Genomic DNA, 21,518 nt, shown 5'->3' with positions numbered 1-21,518 from the left:
TCCCCATATTTCCACCAGGCTTCCTGATATTCATAATAAGTCTAACTGCTCTCTACTTTTGTACTGTATTTCTGCTGCTTGGTGACTTCACACATACAGTGTTTGATATTTTTTCAGATGCCTTTATCCACAAATGGTCTAAAAGCTTCTGAAGACACAGTTCCCAGATTCCCACAATTGATGCTGTGAAGATGAGTGTATAAACCTTCCAACTATTAACAGATCAGCTATTTGATATGCTGAGTGGTAGTATCAATCTGGTCTGCAAGCTCCTTTGAAATGAGTAACTTAGGCACTGTTATCTGGTTTGAAACAAACCCAACTAAATGACACGTCGTCTTATACTGCAACTCTTGAGAAGCCAGCCCAGGTGCTGTTGGCCAGCAGTTCTTCTGTAGACAGTGCATTTCTTTGCAAAGCTGTCTTTTTAACTTCAAACGGATTATTGCTTGCCATTTACGTTAAAAACTGAAGACTGGATCCTGTTTATGACAAGAAGTTAAGTAAAATATATAGTTTAATTTATTCAAAATAACCCTTCGCTTGGCAAATAAGACAGTCCCCTCTCCCTAGATAGTGAATATCTATCTCATAATTTCCCCACATCCCTGTCCCTAACCCCTGACCTGACCCACTAACTCCCTGCTCTACCTCCAACACCATCCCGAGGACCCTAAAAAGCAATTGTGGCTGAGCCATGGCCTCAACAGAAACCACACCTTGGTGCCATCTTACAAAGGTGGCATGGCAAATGGATCATTCCATTTTAATCAAGATCCACCCATCACCTAATCACTACTCCCCATTCCAAGTTCACTGCTGTGTTTTGCATGCTTGTTGCTGCCCCAAAAATTGGCCATCACTCTTCATTGTGAATGAAGGTTGGGCATTTCTCTTGATGACCATTGGGCCCAGATCTGACATCATAATGGGCTTTATTACGAAGCAAGCAGCTTCACTCTGTTTCCGAGGCAATATTGAGGGAATTCTGCAGAGCAAAATCATTCAGGACAGTGATGAGGAGGACTGGTGTGATTGCAGCAGGAATCTGTGGAGCTCTCTTTCTGGTGTACTGCATCTACTTCGACAGAAAGCGGCGAAATGATCCCAGTTTTAAGGAAAGGCTACAGCAGCGGAAGAGGAAGCAGAAGGAGGCCACGGTAGACAACGGGGTCTCCAACCTCCCAAAGCAGAAGGACACAGAAGCCATGCAGACATTTTTCCTGGATGAAATCCAGCTGGGGGAAGAGGCCCTGTCACAAGGTGACTACGAGGTGGCCGTCAATCATCTGTCCAATGCAACTGTCATTTGCGGGCAACCCCAGCAGCTCCTTCAGGTCCTTCAACAGACAATCCCCCCACCAATTTTCCAAATGCTTCTGGTGAAACTCGCAACTGCCATCTAATGATTGGTGAGGCAACAGACAATGCAGTATTGAGTAAGGACACTTGTAAACACAGCTCTTTATTTTCAGATAAAGCGTCACCTAATACAACCTGTTTCAAAGTGGATTGAATCTATTTTTAGTGCATTAAACAATTACACCTCTTGCAAAAGATTTTGAGATGGGCCTAAATAAATTTTGGAGAGTGGTTGGTTAGTGTCTAGTTAGATGCACAAAAATAGAGCATGTGATTTTTCCCCAATTCTTCAAAAGTAACCGTGATGGTTCACTGAGCAAGGGCAATTTCCTTGAACACACACTTCCCACGGCACCTGGAGATCTGCCACACAGAGGCTGTTATGAAGGAGAGAGAGAGGGTGCAGGCAGAAAGAGAGAGCTCCAAGGTTCAGTCAAAGTTACTTGACGGTCCTCTTCACCCAAGATTGTCTCCCTTTATGTTAAGCAAGTCAAGGGACTTGCTGGGGCTACCACTGAAAGAGGCTGGCAACAGCTGGACCCAGCTGTCTGCTCCATGCATGCGACTTCCCACTCAACCCAGCAATATAAAGTTCTCAAATGTTATATCTGGGATGTAGAGCATTGAAAAGAATTCCAGTGAGCCAGTTCAGTAGATGGCACAGTGATGCGTTCTTACAAACTGTGTAAGGTACATCCTGCAGCACGAAAACAGGCTCTTTGGCCTACTGTGCCCATGCTATCAATTAACCTATGCTCAGCCCTTTACCAGCACCCAGTCCACAGCCTCCTGCTTCTTGGGGTTTCATCTGCTGGCCTAGGTGCTTTGTCAGTGGTAATAGAGTACTACAGCACAGAAGCAGAGCCTTCAGAGCAGCTAGTCAGTTTGACATAATCCTCTGCCTAGTCCCATCTACTTGTACCTCCAAACCACTCCCGACCACGTATCTATCCAAACTTTTCTTAAATGTAACAATTGAATCTGTATCTACCACTTCCTCTGATGCTGAAAGCTGAAGTAACAAGCATAAAGCTGGAGGAACTCAGTCAAATAGCACCTATGGAGGGAAATAGCCAGTCAACGTTCTGGGTTGAGACTTTTCATCTGGGCTCATCATGTAGGATCTTGACCTGAAATGTTGACTGTACTAGGATGCACTGCTAACAACTTCTCCCTGGCCATCTCGATGTGTATTTTGCATTTTAAAAATGCCTCTTTCGATGCAATTCAGGAATCAAAATAGGGCGGAAAGAAACTCGCCAATTGGCTTCGGAAATTGAGGAAGGAGGCAGCAACGTGACAAAGGGTGAGAAGTGGAAAGCGGAGAGAAGATTGCCAGTGTGGTAATTGCATCACTAATGGTAAGGGAAGGACAAATCAGATCGAAGTAAGGGCAGAGTCTGAAATGAGACATGAGTACAGAAATGCCGTGTGAAATTGGGCATGGAGAACTTCGAGAGTTGGGATATTAAACTGTGTGAGAAATATCCTGTATTTCTGCCTTGCTTTGCATTTGTTACAGTGCAAACCAAAATGCAGGCAAACTCTATACCACAATAACTGTGCAGTTAACTGCCCATTCCATGCACAGTTAAGAACTAGAGGTTTTATCATTTGAGAAAACACTGCTTTCCCATGACAAATAACTGAAATTTTAAAAATGCACACGAAGTCAAGCTATCCAGTATACAGTATACTGGGCAAAACTAACAAATATCCGACAGAGGATTTATAGGTTTGTTTAGCCTCTAGGTCCTGCAACATCGATAAAAATGCGCGAGCTTCAAGTTTGAGATGTAGTGCTGTCATCCACACGACTGTATTAATCACAAACAAGAGAAAATCTAAAGATGCTGGAAATCCAAAGCAAAACACGAAAAAATGTGGAGGAACTCAGCAAGCCAGGCAGCATCTATGGAAAAGAGATCCTCCAGCATTGTGTGTGGGTGTCACTGTATAAACTGCAGTTTCTAACTTACACTTGGGTTTCTATTTCCTGATGAATTTTCAATGTCTTAGTCACTGCTAGTTATCCAGCTCAATACTACATTGTAACCTAGTAAATGCACAACCATCCATGTAACTCACAGATAAATTACAGTTCAGTTCACTGCCAGTTACTGAAATCAAGTTGACATTTCAATTGCACCTTTCTCAGTCTCAGGAGATCTCAATGGAGATCACAGCCAATGCTGTTCGGTTGAAATGTAATTAATCACAGTCAAGAAAAATGAGCACCAGTCTGTACACAGAAAGCTCCCAGGAACAGAATACTACAATGTCCAAATCAATTATTTCTACTGATGTTGTTTGATGTTCACTTCCTGGCCTTGACACTGGGAGAGAATTCCTCTGTTTTGAACATGGTCCATGGGATCTTGGGCTTCCATCTATGAGATCAAACAGGGCCCCTTGAGGCTACTCTACCTTACAATATCGTGTCTCAGCCATTGTCTCAAATCCACCATTCTGTCCAATCTCCATTTACCCCCATTTCCTTCCTTCAGTTGGCCCCAGATTTCCTCAACAACTGAGCAGCCACAACTTTCTTGAGATACAGAGTTCCAAAGATTTACAACCTTGGCATCGACAATTTTTTTCCTATCTGAGGCCTTATCCTGAGAATATATCCCTTTGTCCATGAATCTTCACCGAGAAGAAGCAGCTTCTTGGTGTTCAGCTCTTCAATCCCTTGCACCATCTTGAAGAATCACTTTTCATTCCTCTATACTCTTGTGAGCAGAGGACATGTTTCTCCAACCATTTTTCAAAACACACACACCCCAAACAAAAGAACCAACCTAATGAAAGCAACTTCAAAACAAGTGAAACGTTCCTTCTGTATGAAGACCAAAACTGCAATTATGCTCTCACCAGTGCCTTATAAATATCACTTGGACCCCTGTTTTGACCTGAAGCTTTTTGGCAATGGAGGACAACGTGCTATGTGTCTTTCTAATTGATCACTTACTTTTTCTTTAGTTTACTTTTCCTTAGACTTAGCATCATCAGTTTGTTTTTCTGGATTTTATGAGCTAACACACTGGCACCTCTCCACACCAAAATTTACTAGTTCCACAAAGCTTGAAACAAAATATTTTTATTCTTTCTGTCAATTTATAAGAGTCTGTAAGAAATAAGTGTAATGGTATATCATCTGACATCCCCAAACATCATTTAATCTTGCCCTGGAATTCCAAAGATTGTACAACCCTCTGACACGAAATGTTCGTTCTTATCTGCCTTTAACAGATGAACTTTATTCTGAAATTCTGGCCCCTTGTTCTCTACTGACCATTCCATATTTGCCACGTTATATTTCTTCTTGCTTGCTGTGTGCACCTCCTGCCTATTTGCAAATGTCCTAGGAGTGTGCCTTTTTGCCAATTTGAAATTTATTACATGCGTTGTGATCTGCTGCTGGATTGTTTAACTTCTTGGCAACTCCCTGACAGCCCTGAATTATACTTTGGAGGACACACTGTACTTGGTGTTGAGTCATGACGAGGTAAACATCCTTTAATTTAAATATGTTTGGATGTTTTCCTTATTTTACATGTGTCGCATGATTTTAAAACACTTGAGAAAATCATTCTTTTGTTACTGATAAAACTCTCGCCACGAAGTTTTAATTCAATTCATTTTGATTTAAGAAAGCACTTGTGTGCCTTTCAAAATAGTCACACGGACTATGACTGATACCTTTAGTCCATCTGATCTGCTACTTACTGTAAACAGTGGTGGAAAAGGCCAGGGACATTAAAAATACAGATAGGAATGGAGCAAAAGCCAAAAAAAGGGGGTTGTGGCTTTATCTGAAGGAAAACAAAGATTTTATCAAATGTAAAGTTCTGCTAAAACCTGAGCTAGACTGTTAATTCTCTATTACTGATTTTGAATTAGTTGTATTAAGAAAAGGAAATGCTGGAAATAGTCAGGGCAGGTGGTATTTAGATAAATGATCTGCAGGGTTATCTCTGTTTCTCTCAATGTAGATGCTTATTTACTTGCTGAGTATTTTCAGCATTTCCTGCCCATATTTCAGGCCTCCAAAATCTTCAGGTTTTTGCTCTTTAATATAGTAACTTATGCAAGGTCAATAATTATTATCAAAGCCCTTTTGTCAGAAAAAGTCAAAGTCAAAGTTGAGTTTATGCACAAGTGCTTGTAGAAGCATCAGAGGTGCATAGAAACATAGAAAACCTGCAGCACAATACAGGCCCTTTGGCCTACAAAGTTGTGCCGAACATGTCCCTACCTTAGAAATTACTAGGCTTACCCATAGCCCTCTATTTTTCTAAGGTCCATGTACCTATCCAAAAGTCTCTTAAAATCATAAATGCAGCACTCACAAGAAAACCATAAATTATGCACAATTTTTACGAGAGTGAAGACACTTAGAACAAAACAAAAACAAACTCCATTTTGGTGCAGATGATCAAGGTGGTCATGGTGTTGCCAAACTGTAATGATTGGGATTGTGAAAGTTGTTTCAAGAAAAAACAGTTGAAGGGAAGTAGATTTTCGTGAACATGGTGGTGTAGGACATTAGGCTTCTGTACCTCCTTCTTGAGGTGGTGGTTTGGGACATTGAACCGCAAGGTTTATCTGAATTATTTTACTTTCCATTTGCTCCCTCCCTACATGCCTCCTATCATCAGGCCACTATAACATTATTTCTTGATCAATTTCATCTCTTAGAATAAACTTGGAGTTGCATCTATAGATCTTGGCAATTCATAATGGTTTGTACCTTTTATTTAGGATGATGGAGAGATTTTATTTTACATTGTATTGGTTATTTTTAAATAGCCAGACATATCCAATTTCCCTACCAACTTAAGGGGCTAAATGTAAGATGGATTGAGGAACAAAATTAATGTTTCAAGTCTATGCTCCGCCAGTAGAATTATAGAGAGGATCAGAATCACAATATCACCAGCATATGTCTTGAAATTTGTTAATTTTGCAGCAGTATAATACAAGATAAATGTTGAAAAAGAAAGAATTATGGTAAATACACACACACACACACCAATTGATAAGTCTGTGGCCTAAGGTGGAAGGAGATGAGTTATACAGCTCTCGTTACATGCACGTGTGGTTCAGCTTTTTGAGTGATTATGCAGAAAGTTTGAGTTAATAACTCATCTCCTACCTTAGGCCACGAACTTATCAATCATCCCTGCTGTGGACCACTTCTGGAGGTCCAAGATGCCGACTTCAACAAAGAAGGGATCCATATGCTCCACGACTGCTGGACTAAGTGTGTAAATGTAAGAAAAATAAATGTGCTAGGTTTTTTAAAATTGACTTGTTCTACCTTAGGCCATGAACTTATCAATCACTGTGTGTGTGTGTGTGTGTGTGTGTGTGTGTGTGTGTGTGTGTGTGTGTGTGTGTGTGTGTGTGTGTGTGTGTGTGTGTGTGTGTGTGTGTGTGTGTGTGTGTGTGTGTGTGTACTACCACTATTTGCACTACTATTTTAAATTAACAATTCAATATACACATATATATAGTATTGCAAAAACAGTAATAAAAGTATTGAGGTTGTGTTCATGGATTCAATGTCCTTTTAGAAATCGGATGGCAGAAGGGAAGAAACTATCCCTGAATCACTGAGTGTATGATTTCAGACTTCTGTACCTCCTTCCTGACGGTGACATTGAGAAGAGGGTGTGTCCTGGGTGGTAGGGGTCCTTAATGATCGATGCTGCTTCTCTGAGCCACCATTCCTTGAAAACGTCTTGGATACTGCAGAGGCTAGTACCCATGATGCAGCTGACTAATTTTACAACTCTCTGTAGCTCCTTTTGATCTTGTGCAGTAGCCCCCCCCCCCTCCACATGCCAGATGGTCAGGCAGCCATTCGGAATGCTCTCCATCTGTAGAAATTTTTGAATGTTTTAGATGACACACCAAATCTCCTCAAACTCCTAATGAGATATAGCCACTATCTTGCATCCTTTTATAGCTGCATCGGCATGCTGGAGCCGGGTTAGATCCTCAGAGACACTGACACCCAGGAACTTGAAATTGCTCACTCTCTTCACTTCTGATCCCTCTTATGAAGATTGGTTGGTTTCCCCTCGTCCTACCCTTTCTGAAGTCCACAATCAGCTCTTTGGTCTTACTGATGTTGAGTGTAAAGTTGTTGCTGCAGCACCACTCAGCCAGCTGGTATATCTCGCTCTTGTATGCCCTGTCATCATCGTCTGAGATTCTGCCTACAATGGTTGTATCATCAGCAAATTTATAGGTGGCATTTGAGCTATGCCTAGCCACACAGTCATGGGTATAGAAAGAGTAGATCAGTGGGCTAAGCACTCATCCCTGAAGTGCACCAGCATTGATTGTCAATGAGGAGGAGATGTTATTACCAATTCGCACAGATTGTGGGCTTCGGATAAGGAAGTCGAGGACTCAGTTGCCCAAGTTCTACAGCTTTTTGATCAGGACTGTAGGATTGATGGTGTTAAACACTGAGCTATTGTCAATGAATGGCAACCTGTCATAGTTATTTGTATTGTCCATTTGATCCAAGGCTGCGTAGAGAGCCATTGAGATCGCAATAGGTAAATTGCAATGGGTCTAGGCCCTTGCTGAGGCAGGAGGTGATTCTAGCCATGACCAACTCTCAAAGAACTTCATCACCATAGATGTGCATGCTACTGGACAATACTCAGCTCACACTTCTCTTCTTGGGCACTGGTATAATTGTTGCCCTTTTGAAGCAGGTGGCAACTTCTGACTGTAGCAAAGAAAGATTAAAAATGTCTTTGAATACACCCACCAGTTGATTGGCACACGTTTTCAGAGCCCCACCAGGTACTCCATTGGGGCCTTCCGCTCCGTTGGGGCCTTCCGCCTTGTAAGGGTTCAGTCTCCTGAAAGACAGCTTCCACGACAGAGATCACGGGGTCACTGGGTGCAGCAGGGAGCCTCCCAGCTGAAGTTTTATTCTCCCTTGTAAAGCTAGTATAAAAGGCATTAAGCTTGTCTGCTAGTGATGTATAAGTGCCACTCAGAACGTTGGGTTTCACTTTGAAGCAAGTAATAGCCTGCAGATCTTCAAGCTGATGACTTTTCTGTTTTGATGAAATGTCAAGGTCCTGAAATGTTAACTGTGTTTCCCTTTCCACAGATGCTGATTTTTTTCCAACTGAGTGTCTCCAGTATTTATTTTTGTTAGAGCCAAGAAATGGACACAAATAATTGAGACCTGAAATTGTGAAGCACCAATGTGGTTTGCACTTGTAATTACTAACTTAGGGGTGTGTTAAATACTGAGAAATTGAAAAGAGCATCCAATCAGATGGCCTGAGCATTGATTTCTCTAACTTCTGGTCATTTCTCCCCCTTTCCCTTCCCTCTTCTTCCATTCCCCACTCTGGCTCCCATTGTACCTCTTCTCTTCTCGTCACCTGCCTGTCATCTCCCCCTGGTGCCCCTCCTCCTACCCTTTCTCCCATGGTCCTCTCTCCTCTCCAATCAGATTCCTTCTTCTTCAGCCCTTCACCTTTTCCACCTATCACCTCCCAGCTTTTCACTTCATCCACCCCTTTCCCGCCCACCTGGCCTCACCTATCACCTTCAAACTTCTACTCCTTCCCTGCCCCCCCCCCCCACCTTCTCATTCTGGCTTCTTCCCCCTTCCATTCCAGTCCTGATAAAGGATTTTGGCCCAAGATATTGACTCTTTATTCCTTTCCATAGATGTTGCCCGACCTGCGGAGTTTCTCCTACGTATTGTATGTGTCACTCACAGCCTAGTTTTAATTGAGTTTGAATAGATTCCAGCCACATTGCATTAATGTTTATCAGTAAGACAGAATACGCATGAACTTCCATCTGAACTTTCAACCTCTGCAGTCTCTGGAATAGAAATAGCAGTTTGTACTGATATTGGTTTTCTGCTTGGCAGCTACTTAAACCTTTGATTTGTTCTGTGGTTTGTTCAGAACAACATGGCTATTGAGAAGAGGTGGAGAAACTGCTGAGAGGGTATTATCTTGGACACACGTGTACTGAACATGCATGTGTCAGTCAGCATATTGATAGAGTGCTTTGCCCGCTGTGTATCTTTGGCAGTTTCTCCGAGCAATTATTGTATTGGGCTTGTGACCTTAAATGTGTCTCAAACATATTGTCTTTACATAAATCTTAATAAAAGCAACATTTCATGTCGACAGCGGTAATTTAATGTTGGCAGCTATTTAATATTTTACAAAAGACCAGATATATTCACTGTATCCATTCAATTCTAATTTAGCACTCAGCAAAGCTCCATTATAAAAGATTTTCTTCTCAGGCAGTCCCTTAGATCATAAGACAAGACACAGGAGCAGAATTCAGCCATTCACCCATTAAATCATGGCTGATTTATTTTCCCTCTCGACCCCATTCGCCTGTCTTCTCCCTGTAAACCTTGATACCCCTACTAACGAAGAACCTATCAACCTCTGCTTTAAATATACCCAATGACTTGGCTTTCACAGCCAGATGTGGCAATGAATTCTACAGATTCATCACCCTCTGGTTAAAGAAATTACTTCTCATCTTTCTTCTAAAGGGATGTTCTTCTATTCTCAATCCTAGGTTATCCCACAATAAAATATATTTTCTCCATGGCCACTCCTCTAGGCCTTTCAATGCTTCAATGAAATCCCCACTCATTCTTTTAAACTCCAGTAAGTTCTGGCCCAGAGCCGTCAAACACTCCTCATACATTAACCCTTTAATTCCTGGGATCATTCTTGTGAATCTCCTCTGGACTCTCCCCAACGGCCACACATCCTTTCTTAGATAAGGGGCTCGAAACCACTCACGATACTCCAAGAGCCATGCCTTATAAATGCCTCAGGACTAAGGAAGGCTTGTTTCTATTCCAGTTCTGTAGGTTTTGAAGTTTCAGATGAGGCATATGTGGGACTGTAGACTCTGCCACACATAAGAGAGGAGGTGCCTGAAGGGACAGACTAATGGAAAGGTTATGAGGTAATAAGCTCCATCTCCCACTAATGCAGAGCTTCTGGACATTACCTATGCATGGACTCAGTTTCCTTAGTGTCATCCAGAATATTTCATGATGACATCGACTCAGGCCTGAGAAGCCAGCGTCGGGCATTTTCATGCCTTACAAGGCGCAGAACGAAAGACTGTGGCGTACCACTCCTCACACAGACATTTTGCAGTATTTTATTTATTTTACGAGGTCAAGTTGCAAGCTCAACACTCAACCTGGCATGGATGGAAAGCGTACTCGGGAACGGTCTGACTGGATTCGAACCCGGGAACCTCGGTTCTGGAGTCCGGCACTGATGTCACTGCGCCACCAGCAGAATATTACAGATCCTGACGAAGGGTCTCAGCCCGAAACATCGAAACTGCTTCTCCCTGTAGACGCTGCCTGGCCTGCTGTGTTCCACCAGCATTTTGTGTGTGTTGTTGTTTGAATTGCCAGCATCTGCAGATTTCCTTGTGTGTTACAGATTAGCTTTATTTTTTCACGTATACATCAAAACGTACAGTGAAGTGTGTTGTTTTGCATCAAATTAAATCAGCGAAGACTACACTGGGCAGCCCGCAATTGCCACCATTCTTCTGGTGCCAGCATACCATGCCCATAGCTCACTAACCCGAGCTGTATGCCTTCTGAATGTGCGAGGGAAGCAGACTCCCAGAGAAAGTGGTCACAGTCACAGGGAGAGCGTACACACTCCTTACAGGCAGCGGCGGTGGGGATTGAACTATGACCTTACAGCATTACACCAACAGCTACACTATTGTGCCACCCCACGTGGTGCAAATATTCCTAAGGGTCATTGAAAATGTTGCATTTCCCAAGGAGACTTTGAGGATGTCCTTCAATATTTTCCTCTGTCTGCCTCTTAATCTTTTCCCATGACTAAGTTTGGAGTAGAATGTTTATTTTGGGTGGCTTGTGATAGAGGGGTGAGTACACTACGTGCCTTCTTAACCACCCTATCAACTTGCTTGGCAAATTTGAATCCTTCCCACTTCTTGAGTGTGCCACAAAAAGATTGTTTACTCCTCCTACTTCATTTTACGTCCACTTAGTAATGCTCTCCTTCTCCCATGTTGGGCACATTAATATCCTTCAAATATTCTCATTCTCACCCAATTTAGCTCGAGCCTTCAGGATCTGCATGGCTCAGTGATGAGGGAGCAGAGCGCACATGGCTCAAGTGGACAATGGCCTTGCACTAAATTGAAATGAAAACATTCTCAGGAGGAATGGACCTTTTGTGGAGAGAGGTTCCAAGAAACAAGACGTCACAAAGTATTTTCCCTCTCCCCATTGTGGATCTAAGCTGTGACAGTGAGCAGCTGGGGTTCAGCACTTGACGTTTGCCATGCCCTCTTTAAAATCAGTCAGACCGGTCTTGCAGTCTGCCAAGTAAGTACAGCCTGACAAGAGGTATAATTTAGCACCTTGGAAAGAGATTTTAGAAGCACTTTCAAATGGCTGAAATGTTACTCACTGCAGGTTTTTCAGGTTAGAATATGAAGGTTGCTCCCCATCCCTCATTGCTAACGCTTTGTTCCCAGATGTCCCCAGAAACAAAAGATTAAATGATTTTTTTAACTCTTCAGCCATCTTTTTTTTAATCGTAGATTGTAGGTGCTAGTCATCAAAAAGTCAGTGGTTTACAATCCATAGCTTTGACACAACATCCATGTTCAATTCTGTCAGTTCTGGGGACAAGGTGGGACAGAAGCAAGCAGCCAGGATGGAAATAACAGATTTGCAAAATAATGAGGGAAAAATCCCAGCACCACATATTTTAGCAAGTATGATTTACACTTTATAAAACCAAAAGAAATGTGCACTAATTTATTTATTTTCCTTGGCTTTGAATGTTGAATTCCAAAGGACATAGCTTTAAGGTGAGAAGTAGAGTGCAGGGCAAGTTCTTTTTGCAAGGATTGGTGGGTGCTTGAAACATGCAGCCAAGGGGGGTGGTGGAAACAAAGACAATAGTAAAGACCTTCAAAAAGGAAGGTGAATATGCAAAGAAAGGCTATGGATCATGTGCAGCCGGTAAAAGGGGTTAGCTTAATTTGTCATCATGTTCGGCACAGATGTCATGGACTGAAGGACCTGTTCCTGTGCTGTACTATTCTGTGTTCGATGGTCTAGTTGGATCCAATGCTGCTCTATTAAAATACGTTTGTATGTTGCTTATGTACATGTGTGTGTCTCTCTCTCTCACACTCTCTCTCTCTCACTTACAACATGTAAAAGCAACATACACATGTATTATGGTAGAAGGATTCATGCTTGCAAGCACCACCATCATGTTGAGTGCATTGTCTGGCATAATACATTGGCTGAGAATTCTTTTGTTCTCTCCCCTCCCCCCAATTCCATTCTGATCCATTCTGTCTGGTCCCCTATTTCCTCTCTCTCTCTTTTCCTTTCTACTCTTTGATTTCCTCATCTCTCTCCCTCTCTCCCTCTGTCTGTCTCTACCTCTCTCTCTATCTCCTATCAAATATTTTCTCTCTCTATTCTTCTGTATCCCTCTATCTGTCTCTCTCTCCCTTTGCCTGTCTCTTTCCTCTTAACTATTTCTCTCTCCATTCCTCCATCTCTCCATCTGTCTCTTTCCCCCTCTCTCTTTGCTGTCTTGCTCTCTCTTGCTCCCTCTCACCTTCTCTCTCTCTTGCCATTTCTCCACCTCTCTTTTCTTTCTCTCCCTCTGTCATCCTCTGCAACTAAGCACTGAGCCAGGTGGTGACCTGACCAGGGCAGATTTATCCTCTCTTTCTCTTTCGTTCTTCCTCTTTTTTCCCTCATCACTTTGATATCCTGCTATCTGCTACAGTTCACTCTTACCTTCTCAACCGACGTCCCTCACACTAAATCCTGATCCCCTCCCAGTTCCTTGTTGAAACCATACCATGGGCAAGGTCCTGATAGAAAAAATGGGCCTTTGAGGAGGGAGAGGGAGGAAAAGGGGCAGAAGAGATTACAATAAGTCTGTTCTCGCATGCTAACACCACCTTCATGCTGAGAGCCCTGTTTCTTTTGGTCTCGTTATCTCAGGAAGAATGTTCTTACTATGGAGGGAGAGCAGTGAGAATTCACCAAACTGATTTCTGGGTTAGCAGTACTGACATTTTATTAGGACAATCGGACTTGTATTCAGTCACATGCTACATTGGCACTGGAATGTGTGGCAACACACGGGCTGTCCTCAGCACACCCGCGGGTGTGTTGCTTGTTAATGCAAATGATGCATTTCGCTGGGTGTCTTGATGTACACCTGATAAATAAACTCAAATGTTGAATCTTAAACCTTGACTTTCCAGAAGATGGCAGGGAGCCACATTAAAACTCAAAAAGTCCTGACAAAACTGGAAAGACCAGATTCATGGAAGGTGTGTGTGTGTGTGTGTGTGTGTGTGTGTGTGTGTGTGTGTGTGTGTGTGTGTGTGTGTGTGTGTGTGTGTGTGTGTGTGTGTGTGTGTGTGTGTGTGTGTGTGTGTGTGTGTGTGTCTGAGAGAGAGAGAGAGTTGTCTATGTTATACGATATGATAGGATGACGGTGATCAATCTGTTTTGGGATGCAGGTGCTGAGATAAGTATTGAAGTGGACAAAGAAGGAATACCTCTCTTGCTTTTGTCTGGAATGGTGACATGGGGTCTTCTGTGTGCACCAAATCTAACATCCATCGGAAGGATGACATCTCCGGCAGTACAGCATTCCTATGGTCCTCTAGGGGGAGCATCAGCCTAGATTTCATACTCGTGCCTTTGGGAAAAAATAAAGCAATTTTGTGCCATCTTTCTCCATTTGCAGTTATTGATCCAGTTTCATTCTTGTAAGGACCCTGGGAAAAATATTTAGGAAACCCAGTGAGGAAATGCAAAGAACCAAGATCTGGGAGAACTGAAATGGACATTAGGTTTTCCGTTGGAAATGCTAAATTCTTGAACACGATATTAATCCTGGAGTGTCTACAGGATCTGAGGTCAGAGGTTCAATTCTCTCAGGTACCTAAAGAAGAGCAACAATATTTCTTGCCCTTTAATTGTTGTCAGTACTTAGAGGAGAATGGACTTTCTCAATAGCCTCGCACACAAAATGCTGGAGAAACTGTCTATGGAAGGAAGTAGTCAATGTTTCTCAGCCCAAAGCATTGACTCTTCTTTTCCCACCTTAGATGCTGCCTGATCCGCTGAGTTCCTTTTGTGTGTGTTGGTCAAGATTTACAGCAACTGCAGAACCTCTTGTCTCTCAGTAGTTTGTTTGTTTGAACTAACAAGGTAAAAGATAAGATAAAGATTCACGATAAAGATAAAACTTAGTTTTGTCGTTACATCGAAATGTACAGTGAAATGGGTCTTTTGAACCAAATCAAATCAACAGGATTGAGCGTGCTGGGGCAGCTCCAAGCTTCACCACTCTTCTGATGCCACCTCAGCATGTCCGTAGCTCACTGTCACTAACACTAAGTATACGCCTTTGGAACGTAGGAGGAAACTGGAGCACCCAAAGGAAACCCACGTGGTCACGGGGAGAACATACAAACCCCTCACCGAAAGCAACGGAAATCAAACCCCAATCGGTGATCACTGATTCTGTAAAGCAATTGCACTAATTGCTATTCTACCATGTCACTCGTTTCTTGATCACACAGAGGCAGGGTTTACAGTCAGAGTGTGGTTGCAAGGAACAGACTTTGAGCTGAAACATTAGCACCCTTTCTCCCCCTACAGATACTGCTTTGACCTCTTGAGTACTTCCAGCCATTTCAGTCTTTGTTTCAAGTTCACAGCATCTGCACCACTGTAGCTCTGTAGCTACTGTCTGATAAAAAATCTCTTGCATGATAAATGCATTTATTATTGCCATGTATCGAGATACAACAATAAACATCCATATAGATCATTCCATTCCAATATGCTTTGATGTAATCCAGGAGAAAGTAATAACATAATGCCAAATAAAGTGCTGTAGAGTCATAGGAAAGAACAGCACAGAAACAGGCCCTTTGGCCCATCTAGTCCATGCCTACCCATTTAAATTGCCTACTCCCGTTGACCTGCACCGGGACCGTAGCCTTCCATACCCCTCCCATCCATGTACCCACCTCTTAAACAGAATTCAGCTCACATACACCACTGGTTCTGGCAGCTCATTCCACACTCTCGCTGAGTGAAAAATCTTCCCCTCATGTTCCCCTTGAACCCGTCACTATTCACCCTTAACTCAGGACCCCTGAGTTGTAGTCCCACCCAACCTCAGTGGAAAAAAACCTGCTTGCATTTACCCTATCTATACCCTTCATAATTTTGTATACCTCTATCAAATCTCCTCTCAATCTTCTACACTCCAAGGAATTTATTCAATCTTTCCTCCAGACCCGGAAACATCCTTGTAAATTTTCTCTGGACTCTTTCAACCTTATTTACATCTTCCGTGCAGGTCGGTGACCAAAACTGCACACAATACTCCAAATTAGGCCTCACCAGTGTCTTGTACAACTTCAACATGGTTGTGGAGAATGTGCAGTGCAGACAAACAATAAAGCTCAAGGCCATAACAAGGTAAGTTGTTAGGTCAAGAGTCCATGTTATCATACTAGGGCACTGTTCAATAGACTTATAACAGCAGAACATCAGAAATGTCAGTCTGTGGGAAATGTGGCAAGAACAGTTTGCATCTAAATCAGACGTCTAACACATTCTTTGATTTTAATCATTGTCACTTTAGCATGTCATGAGAAAATATTATAGGAGAAAGAATAAATACTGTACAATAGAATCTGCAGATGCCTTCAAGCTGATGACATGGTCTTCAATTTCTCCAACTTCCAGTAAGTTTTCTTCACTCTCCCTTCTTACTTTTTCCATTCTCCATTCTGGATCTCCTCTTACCCCTTCTCTCCTCATAACCTGCTATAACTCCCTCTGGTGTCCCTCTTCCTTCTTTTTCACCCATTGTTCACTCTCTTCTTCCATCATATTCCTTCTTATTATGTCCTTTACCTTTTCCAAGTGTCATCTCCCAGCTTCTCAATTCATCCTCCTCTGCCACCATCCACCTTCCCCCTCTCTTCTCCTCACCTGCCTATCACCTCCCTCTGGTGCACCTCATCCTTCTCCCATGATCCACTCTCATCTCCTATCAGATACTTCTCAGCCCTTTGCCTTTTCCACCTATCACCTCCCAGCTCCTCAGTTTATCTCCCCTTCCCCCTCACCTGGTCTCACCTACACAGCCTGTAACCCTCCATTTTCCTTTCATCCACATGCCTCTCCAAGAGTCTCTTAAATTTCCCAAATGTATCAGCTTCAAGCACCACTCCTGGCATTTATCATTCTCTATGTAAACAAACCTACCTCTAACATCTCCCCCGAAACATTCATCCACCTACCTCAAACAGATCTCCTCTGGTATTAACCATTGCTGCCCAGGGAAAAAGCCACTGGCCGTCTGCTGTATTGATGACTCTCATAATCTTACACACCTTTATCAAGCTAGTAGACAATTATTAGAATAAGTTTAACGGTCAAGGAAAAATAAGGACATAGAATTACCAGGATTGCTCACTGGGAGCCAGCATAGGCCTGATGGGCTGAATATCCTCCTTGGGTAAGTAATTGATCTGAATAAAGCACTAAGTTGGGTTAGCATAGTTCAGACCAACTTGAACTCAACCAAAACCTGCAATTAGAACATTCTGCATTTGGAATATTGTGTTCGGATGTGGTCACCCTGTTATGGGAAAATGCTATAGGGCTATTAAAAGAAAGATTTCTCACAATCTGAGAGTTTTCTTCCCCTAGGTAGTTTTTAATCAACCATTCTAGTGAGCCCCTGCCCTTTCTGTTACCTCAGTCACTGCACTGTAAACCACTTTTTAAACTGCTGTTAACATTGTATACACATGCTAGTATTTATAGATATTTTATTCCATATCATACTTTAACCTCTAACTTTATTTTTATATCATTCTTTTTAATTGTTGAATGTTGTTGTTTTAGTAGCTCGTTGCACCAACACACCACAACAAATTCCTAATACATGTAAATGTATATGGCGAATAAAGTTAACCCTCGATTCTTGAAAGATGCCTTTATACTGGAAAGAATGCAGGAGAGATTTATGTGGACATGAAGATCTCGAGGGACTGAGTTACAGAGAGAGTTTGAGCAGGTTGGAACCTTCAGATCTGAGGATCAGAGGAGAATGAGGGGTGATATTATAGACGGGCATAATGAGGGTATCGACAAGATGAATGTGCATAGTCATTTTCGCAGGGTTGGGAAATCAAGAACTAAAGGACATAGATGTAGATGTGCCACAACAACAACCTCTCACTCAATGTCAGCAAGACCAAGGAGCTGATTATTGACTTCAGGAGGAGGAAAGCTGAGGTCCATGAGCCAGTCCACATCGGAGAATCAGATGTGGAGAGGGTCAGCAACTATAAATTCCTCAATATTTTCATTTCAGAGGATCTGTCCTGGGTCTAGCACGAAAGTGCCATTACAAAGAAAGCACAGCAGCACCTCCACTTCCATTGAAGTCTGTGAAGATTCAGCATGTCATCTAAAATTCTGACAAACTTTTATGGATGTGTGAAGGAGAGTATATTAATTGGCTGTATCATGACCTGGTATGGAAAGGTGAATGCCCTTGAACGGAAATGTAAACAAAAAATAGTAGATACAGCCTAGTCCATCACAGGTAAAGTCCTCTCCACCATTGAGCACATCTATACAGAGGAAAGCAACATCCATGATCAGGGAAACCCCCCCCCCCCCCACCATCCAGGCCATTCTCTCTTCTACCTGCTGCCAGCAGAAAGAAGGTACTGGAGCCTCAGTACCCACACCAGCAGGTTCAGGAACAGTTATTACACTTCATCCATCAGCTTCTTGAATCACAGGGGACAAATTCACTCACCTTCACGCGCCCCATTACTGAACTGTTCCCACAACCAATGGATTCACGTATAGGGACTCTTCATCCTGTTCTCAATATTTATTGCTTATTTATTACATTATTTTTTTCTTCTTTTTATATTTACACAGTTTGTTTTCTTCTGCATTCTGGTTGTTCGTCCATCCTGTTGGGTGAGGGCTTTCATTGATTCAGTTGTGCTTCTTGTATTTACTGTGAATGCCCGCAAGATAATAAATCTCAGGATTGTATGTGGTGACATATGCACTTTGAACTAGAACGTTGAATTTTGAGATGGGAGAAATTTAATAGGAACCTGAGAAGCAACTTTTAAAAAGTACTTGAACAGTATGTAAAAAGGAGATGTTCGGAGGGATGTGGAGCAAACATGGGCAAATGGGAATAGCTTAGATGGAAAACTTGGTCAGCATGGATCTGCTGGGGTGAAGGGCCTATTCTATGACTCTACTTGCAAACCTGTCCTGAACCCAATGCATATGACCATGGACATGGAGTGATTCTGCTGAAATACATCTGTTCCAAACTCTCACTGACCAGTATTCTCCATTATGCCTCAAACCCACATAAACAACACACTTGGCCAGTCGATGAGTGGGTTACACACAAAACAGAAATTGAAACATTCAGATCCCTGTGTACCAGATAATATACAGCCACAATGGAAAGATTTGGCCGAGATTTATCTAAGCTGATATTATCTTTATGTGCACGTCACATTTGTGCTCGTGGAGCGTTTATTTATTTAACTTGGCACATTTCCCCAGCCCTACAGCTTGGGACTTTGTTGGGTCCTTGATGTCATGTCTCTAGTCACTCAGATCCTCCAAGTTGGAGTAACTATAAAAATTCAACAGGTCAGATCATCTTTGCAATTGTCAAAGCTGACTGCTTTTCTCAAATGATGATTAATGTACTTGAAACACCCTTGCAAAGTATCAGACCACCAGGCTGGGAGTTCCATCAAATCTCCACAGGATATTTCCAGCCAGTATCCGAAAAGCAAAGAACTCGATGCAGGAACATCTGAAATAAAAAAGATGAATTGCTGGGAGTCCCCAGTTGACTGGGCAGCAACAGTGGAGAGCCAGAAAAAAACAATTTTTTTTTGCCCCACTGGTTTGTTTTGTTGTGTTGAGTGATGGTCTGGTTTGCAAGCTCTCATTCTTTATTCTGTACAGAACAGCCCCTTCCAGTCAGGCCAGCTCATGTCACCCTATTACACCCCTGTGACCAATTAACCCACTAACCCGTACATCTTTGCAATGTGAGAGGAAACCCGCAGTCATGGGGAGAACATACAAACTCCTTACGGACAGTGGCATAATTGAGCCAGGGTCGCTACTCCTTTGTAATGGCAATATGTTAAAACGCTACACTGCTGTGCCACCCAAACTATTTAATTTTGTCCCCTATTAGCAGTTTTTATTGTCTAATAGACAACAGTAATGCTTATAAAATTGCAGTAAAATCCAATTGTAAGATTGGGGTTCAATTCCCTCAAGGGGTTTTATATTCTCCCCATAACTGCATTGGTTTCCTCTTGGTGCTCCAGTTTCCTCACACATTCCAAAGATGTACAGTACAGTTGGGGTTCATGATTTGTGGGCATACTCCGCTGGTGCTGGGAAGGTGGAGACATTTGTGGGTTGCATATCACAGTCCTCGCTGATTTGATTTGACACTATCAATGTGTTTGACTGTATGTTTCACTATACACGTGACAATAAAGATAATCTTTATAATCATTTGTTAGTCTATTATCTCACAGCTCAAACTGCTTTCCTGCTCCATAACCTTCCACACTCCAACAAGTTGATTATTCCCTAATTTTATCCTTTTGTCATAGATGGCACATAAAGTCCATAACATCAACCTAACATAACATGCTGCAGTTTGCAAATGGCACCCCAGTGCATAGTTACTCCACAGTTATCTCGACTATACCTTTTCCCATCCTATCTCCTGTAAAAATGCTATTCCATTTTCTTGCTGCATCAGTACCCAGGAAGTGGCTTTCCGTTCTAGGATATCAGAGATGTCCTCCTTCTTTAAGGAATGGGGTTTCCCTCCCTCTATTGTTGATGCCGCCCTCACCCGCATCTCCTCCATTTCCTGTACATCCATGCTCACCCTATCTTCCTGCCGTCTTAATAGTGATAGAGTTCCTCCTGTCCTTACCTACCACCCCACCGGCCTCCGCATCCAACACACTTTCGTCTGCAACTTCTGCCATCTCCAGAGGGATCCTACCACTAAACGTATCTTTACCTCTCCCATTCCGCTTTCCACAGGGATCATTCCCTCTGCGATTCCCTTGTCCATTTGTCCCTCCTCTCTAAACTCCCTCCAGCACTTGTCCCTGCAAGCAGCCTAAGTGCTACAGCTGCCCGTTTACCTCCTCCCTCACCTCCATTCAGGGCCCCAAATGGGCCTTCCAGATGAGGCAGCATTTCACCTGTGATTCTGCTGGGGTCTCCTATTGTGTCCAGTGCTCCCGATGCAGCCTCCTCTACATTGGTGAGACCCGTCGTAAATTGAGGGACCACTTCATCGAGCACCTCCGCTCCATCCACCTCAAGTGCGACGTCCCGGTGGCCAAACATTTTAATTCCAATTGCCAAGGCTGTTCCGATGTGTCGATCCATGGCCTCCTCTTGTGCCAAGATGAGGTCACTCTCAGGCCAGAGGAACAGCATCTTAAATTCCACCTGGGTAGCCTCCAACCTGATGGCCTGAATTTTAATTTCTCCTTTAATTTCTCCTCCCCTGCTGCTGCCTCTATTCCCTACTCTGGCCCTTTACATCTTTACACCTGCCTATTACTTCACCTGGGTCCCCTCTGCCTTCCCTTTCTCCTATGGTCCACTCTCATCTCCTATCAGATTCATTCTTCTCCTGCCCTTAACCTTTCCCATCTACCTGACTCACCTATCACCTTCCAGCTAGCCTCTTTCCCCCCCACCTTTGGCATCTTCCACCTTCCTTCTCAGTCCTGAAGTATCTTGGCCCAAAACGTCGACTGTTCTTTTCTGCAGATGCTGCCCAACCTGCTGAGTTCCTCCAGCATTTTATGTGCGTTGCTCAGGATTCCCAACATCTGCAAACCTTCTCATGTTTGTGATCGATTACCCTCTGAATATAGGTGCCTGAATCATTTGTCCTCTGCCTTTTTCTGTGGCGCGCCAATTGAAC

General features: G+C 42.9%; 2 protein-coding genes across 4 annotated transcripts in view; both read left to right on the top strand.

The window, feature by feature from the left end:
• The window catches only part of celf2 (cugbp, Elav-like family member 2), a 1,088,079-nt gene that overhangs the window by 331,965 nt on the left and 734,596 nt on the right, over positions 1–21,518 (top strand). The window lies entirely within an intron of this gene.
• On the top strand, positions 1,017–1,406 carry LOC140738199 (mitochondrial import receptor subunit TOM20 homolog). The gene has a single exon (XM_073065306.1). The coding sequence runs from the start codon at positions 1,017–1,019 to the stop codon at positions 1,404–1,406; it is 390 nt and encodes a 129-aa protein (XP_072921407.1).

This window comes from Hemitrygon akajei, chromosome 14, assembly GCF_048418815.1.
Source record: "Hemitrygon akajei chromosome 14, sHemAka1.3, whole genome shotgun sequence".
Taxonomy (NCBI): domain Eukaryota; kingdom Metazoa; phylum Chordata; class Chondrichthyes; order Myliobatiformes; family Dasyatidae; genus Hemitrygon; species Hemitrygon akajei.
The sequence above is the reverse complement of the archived record's forward strand: the minus strand, read 5'-3'. Positions and strand labels throughout refer to the sequence as shown.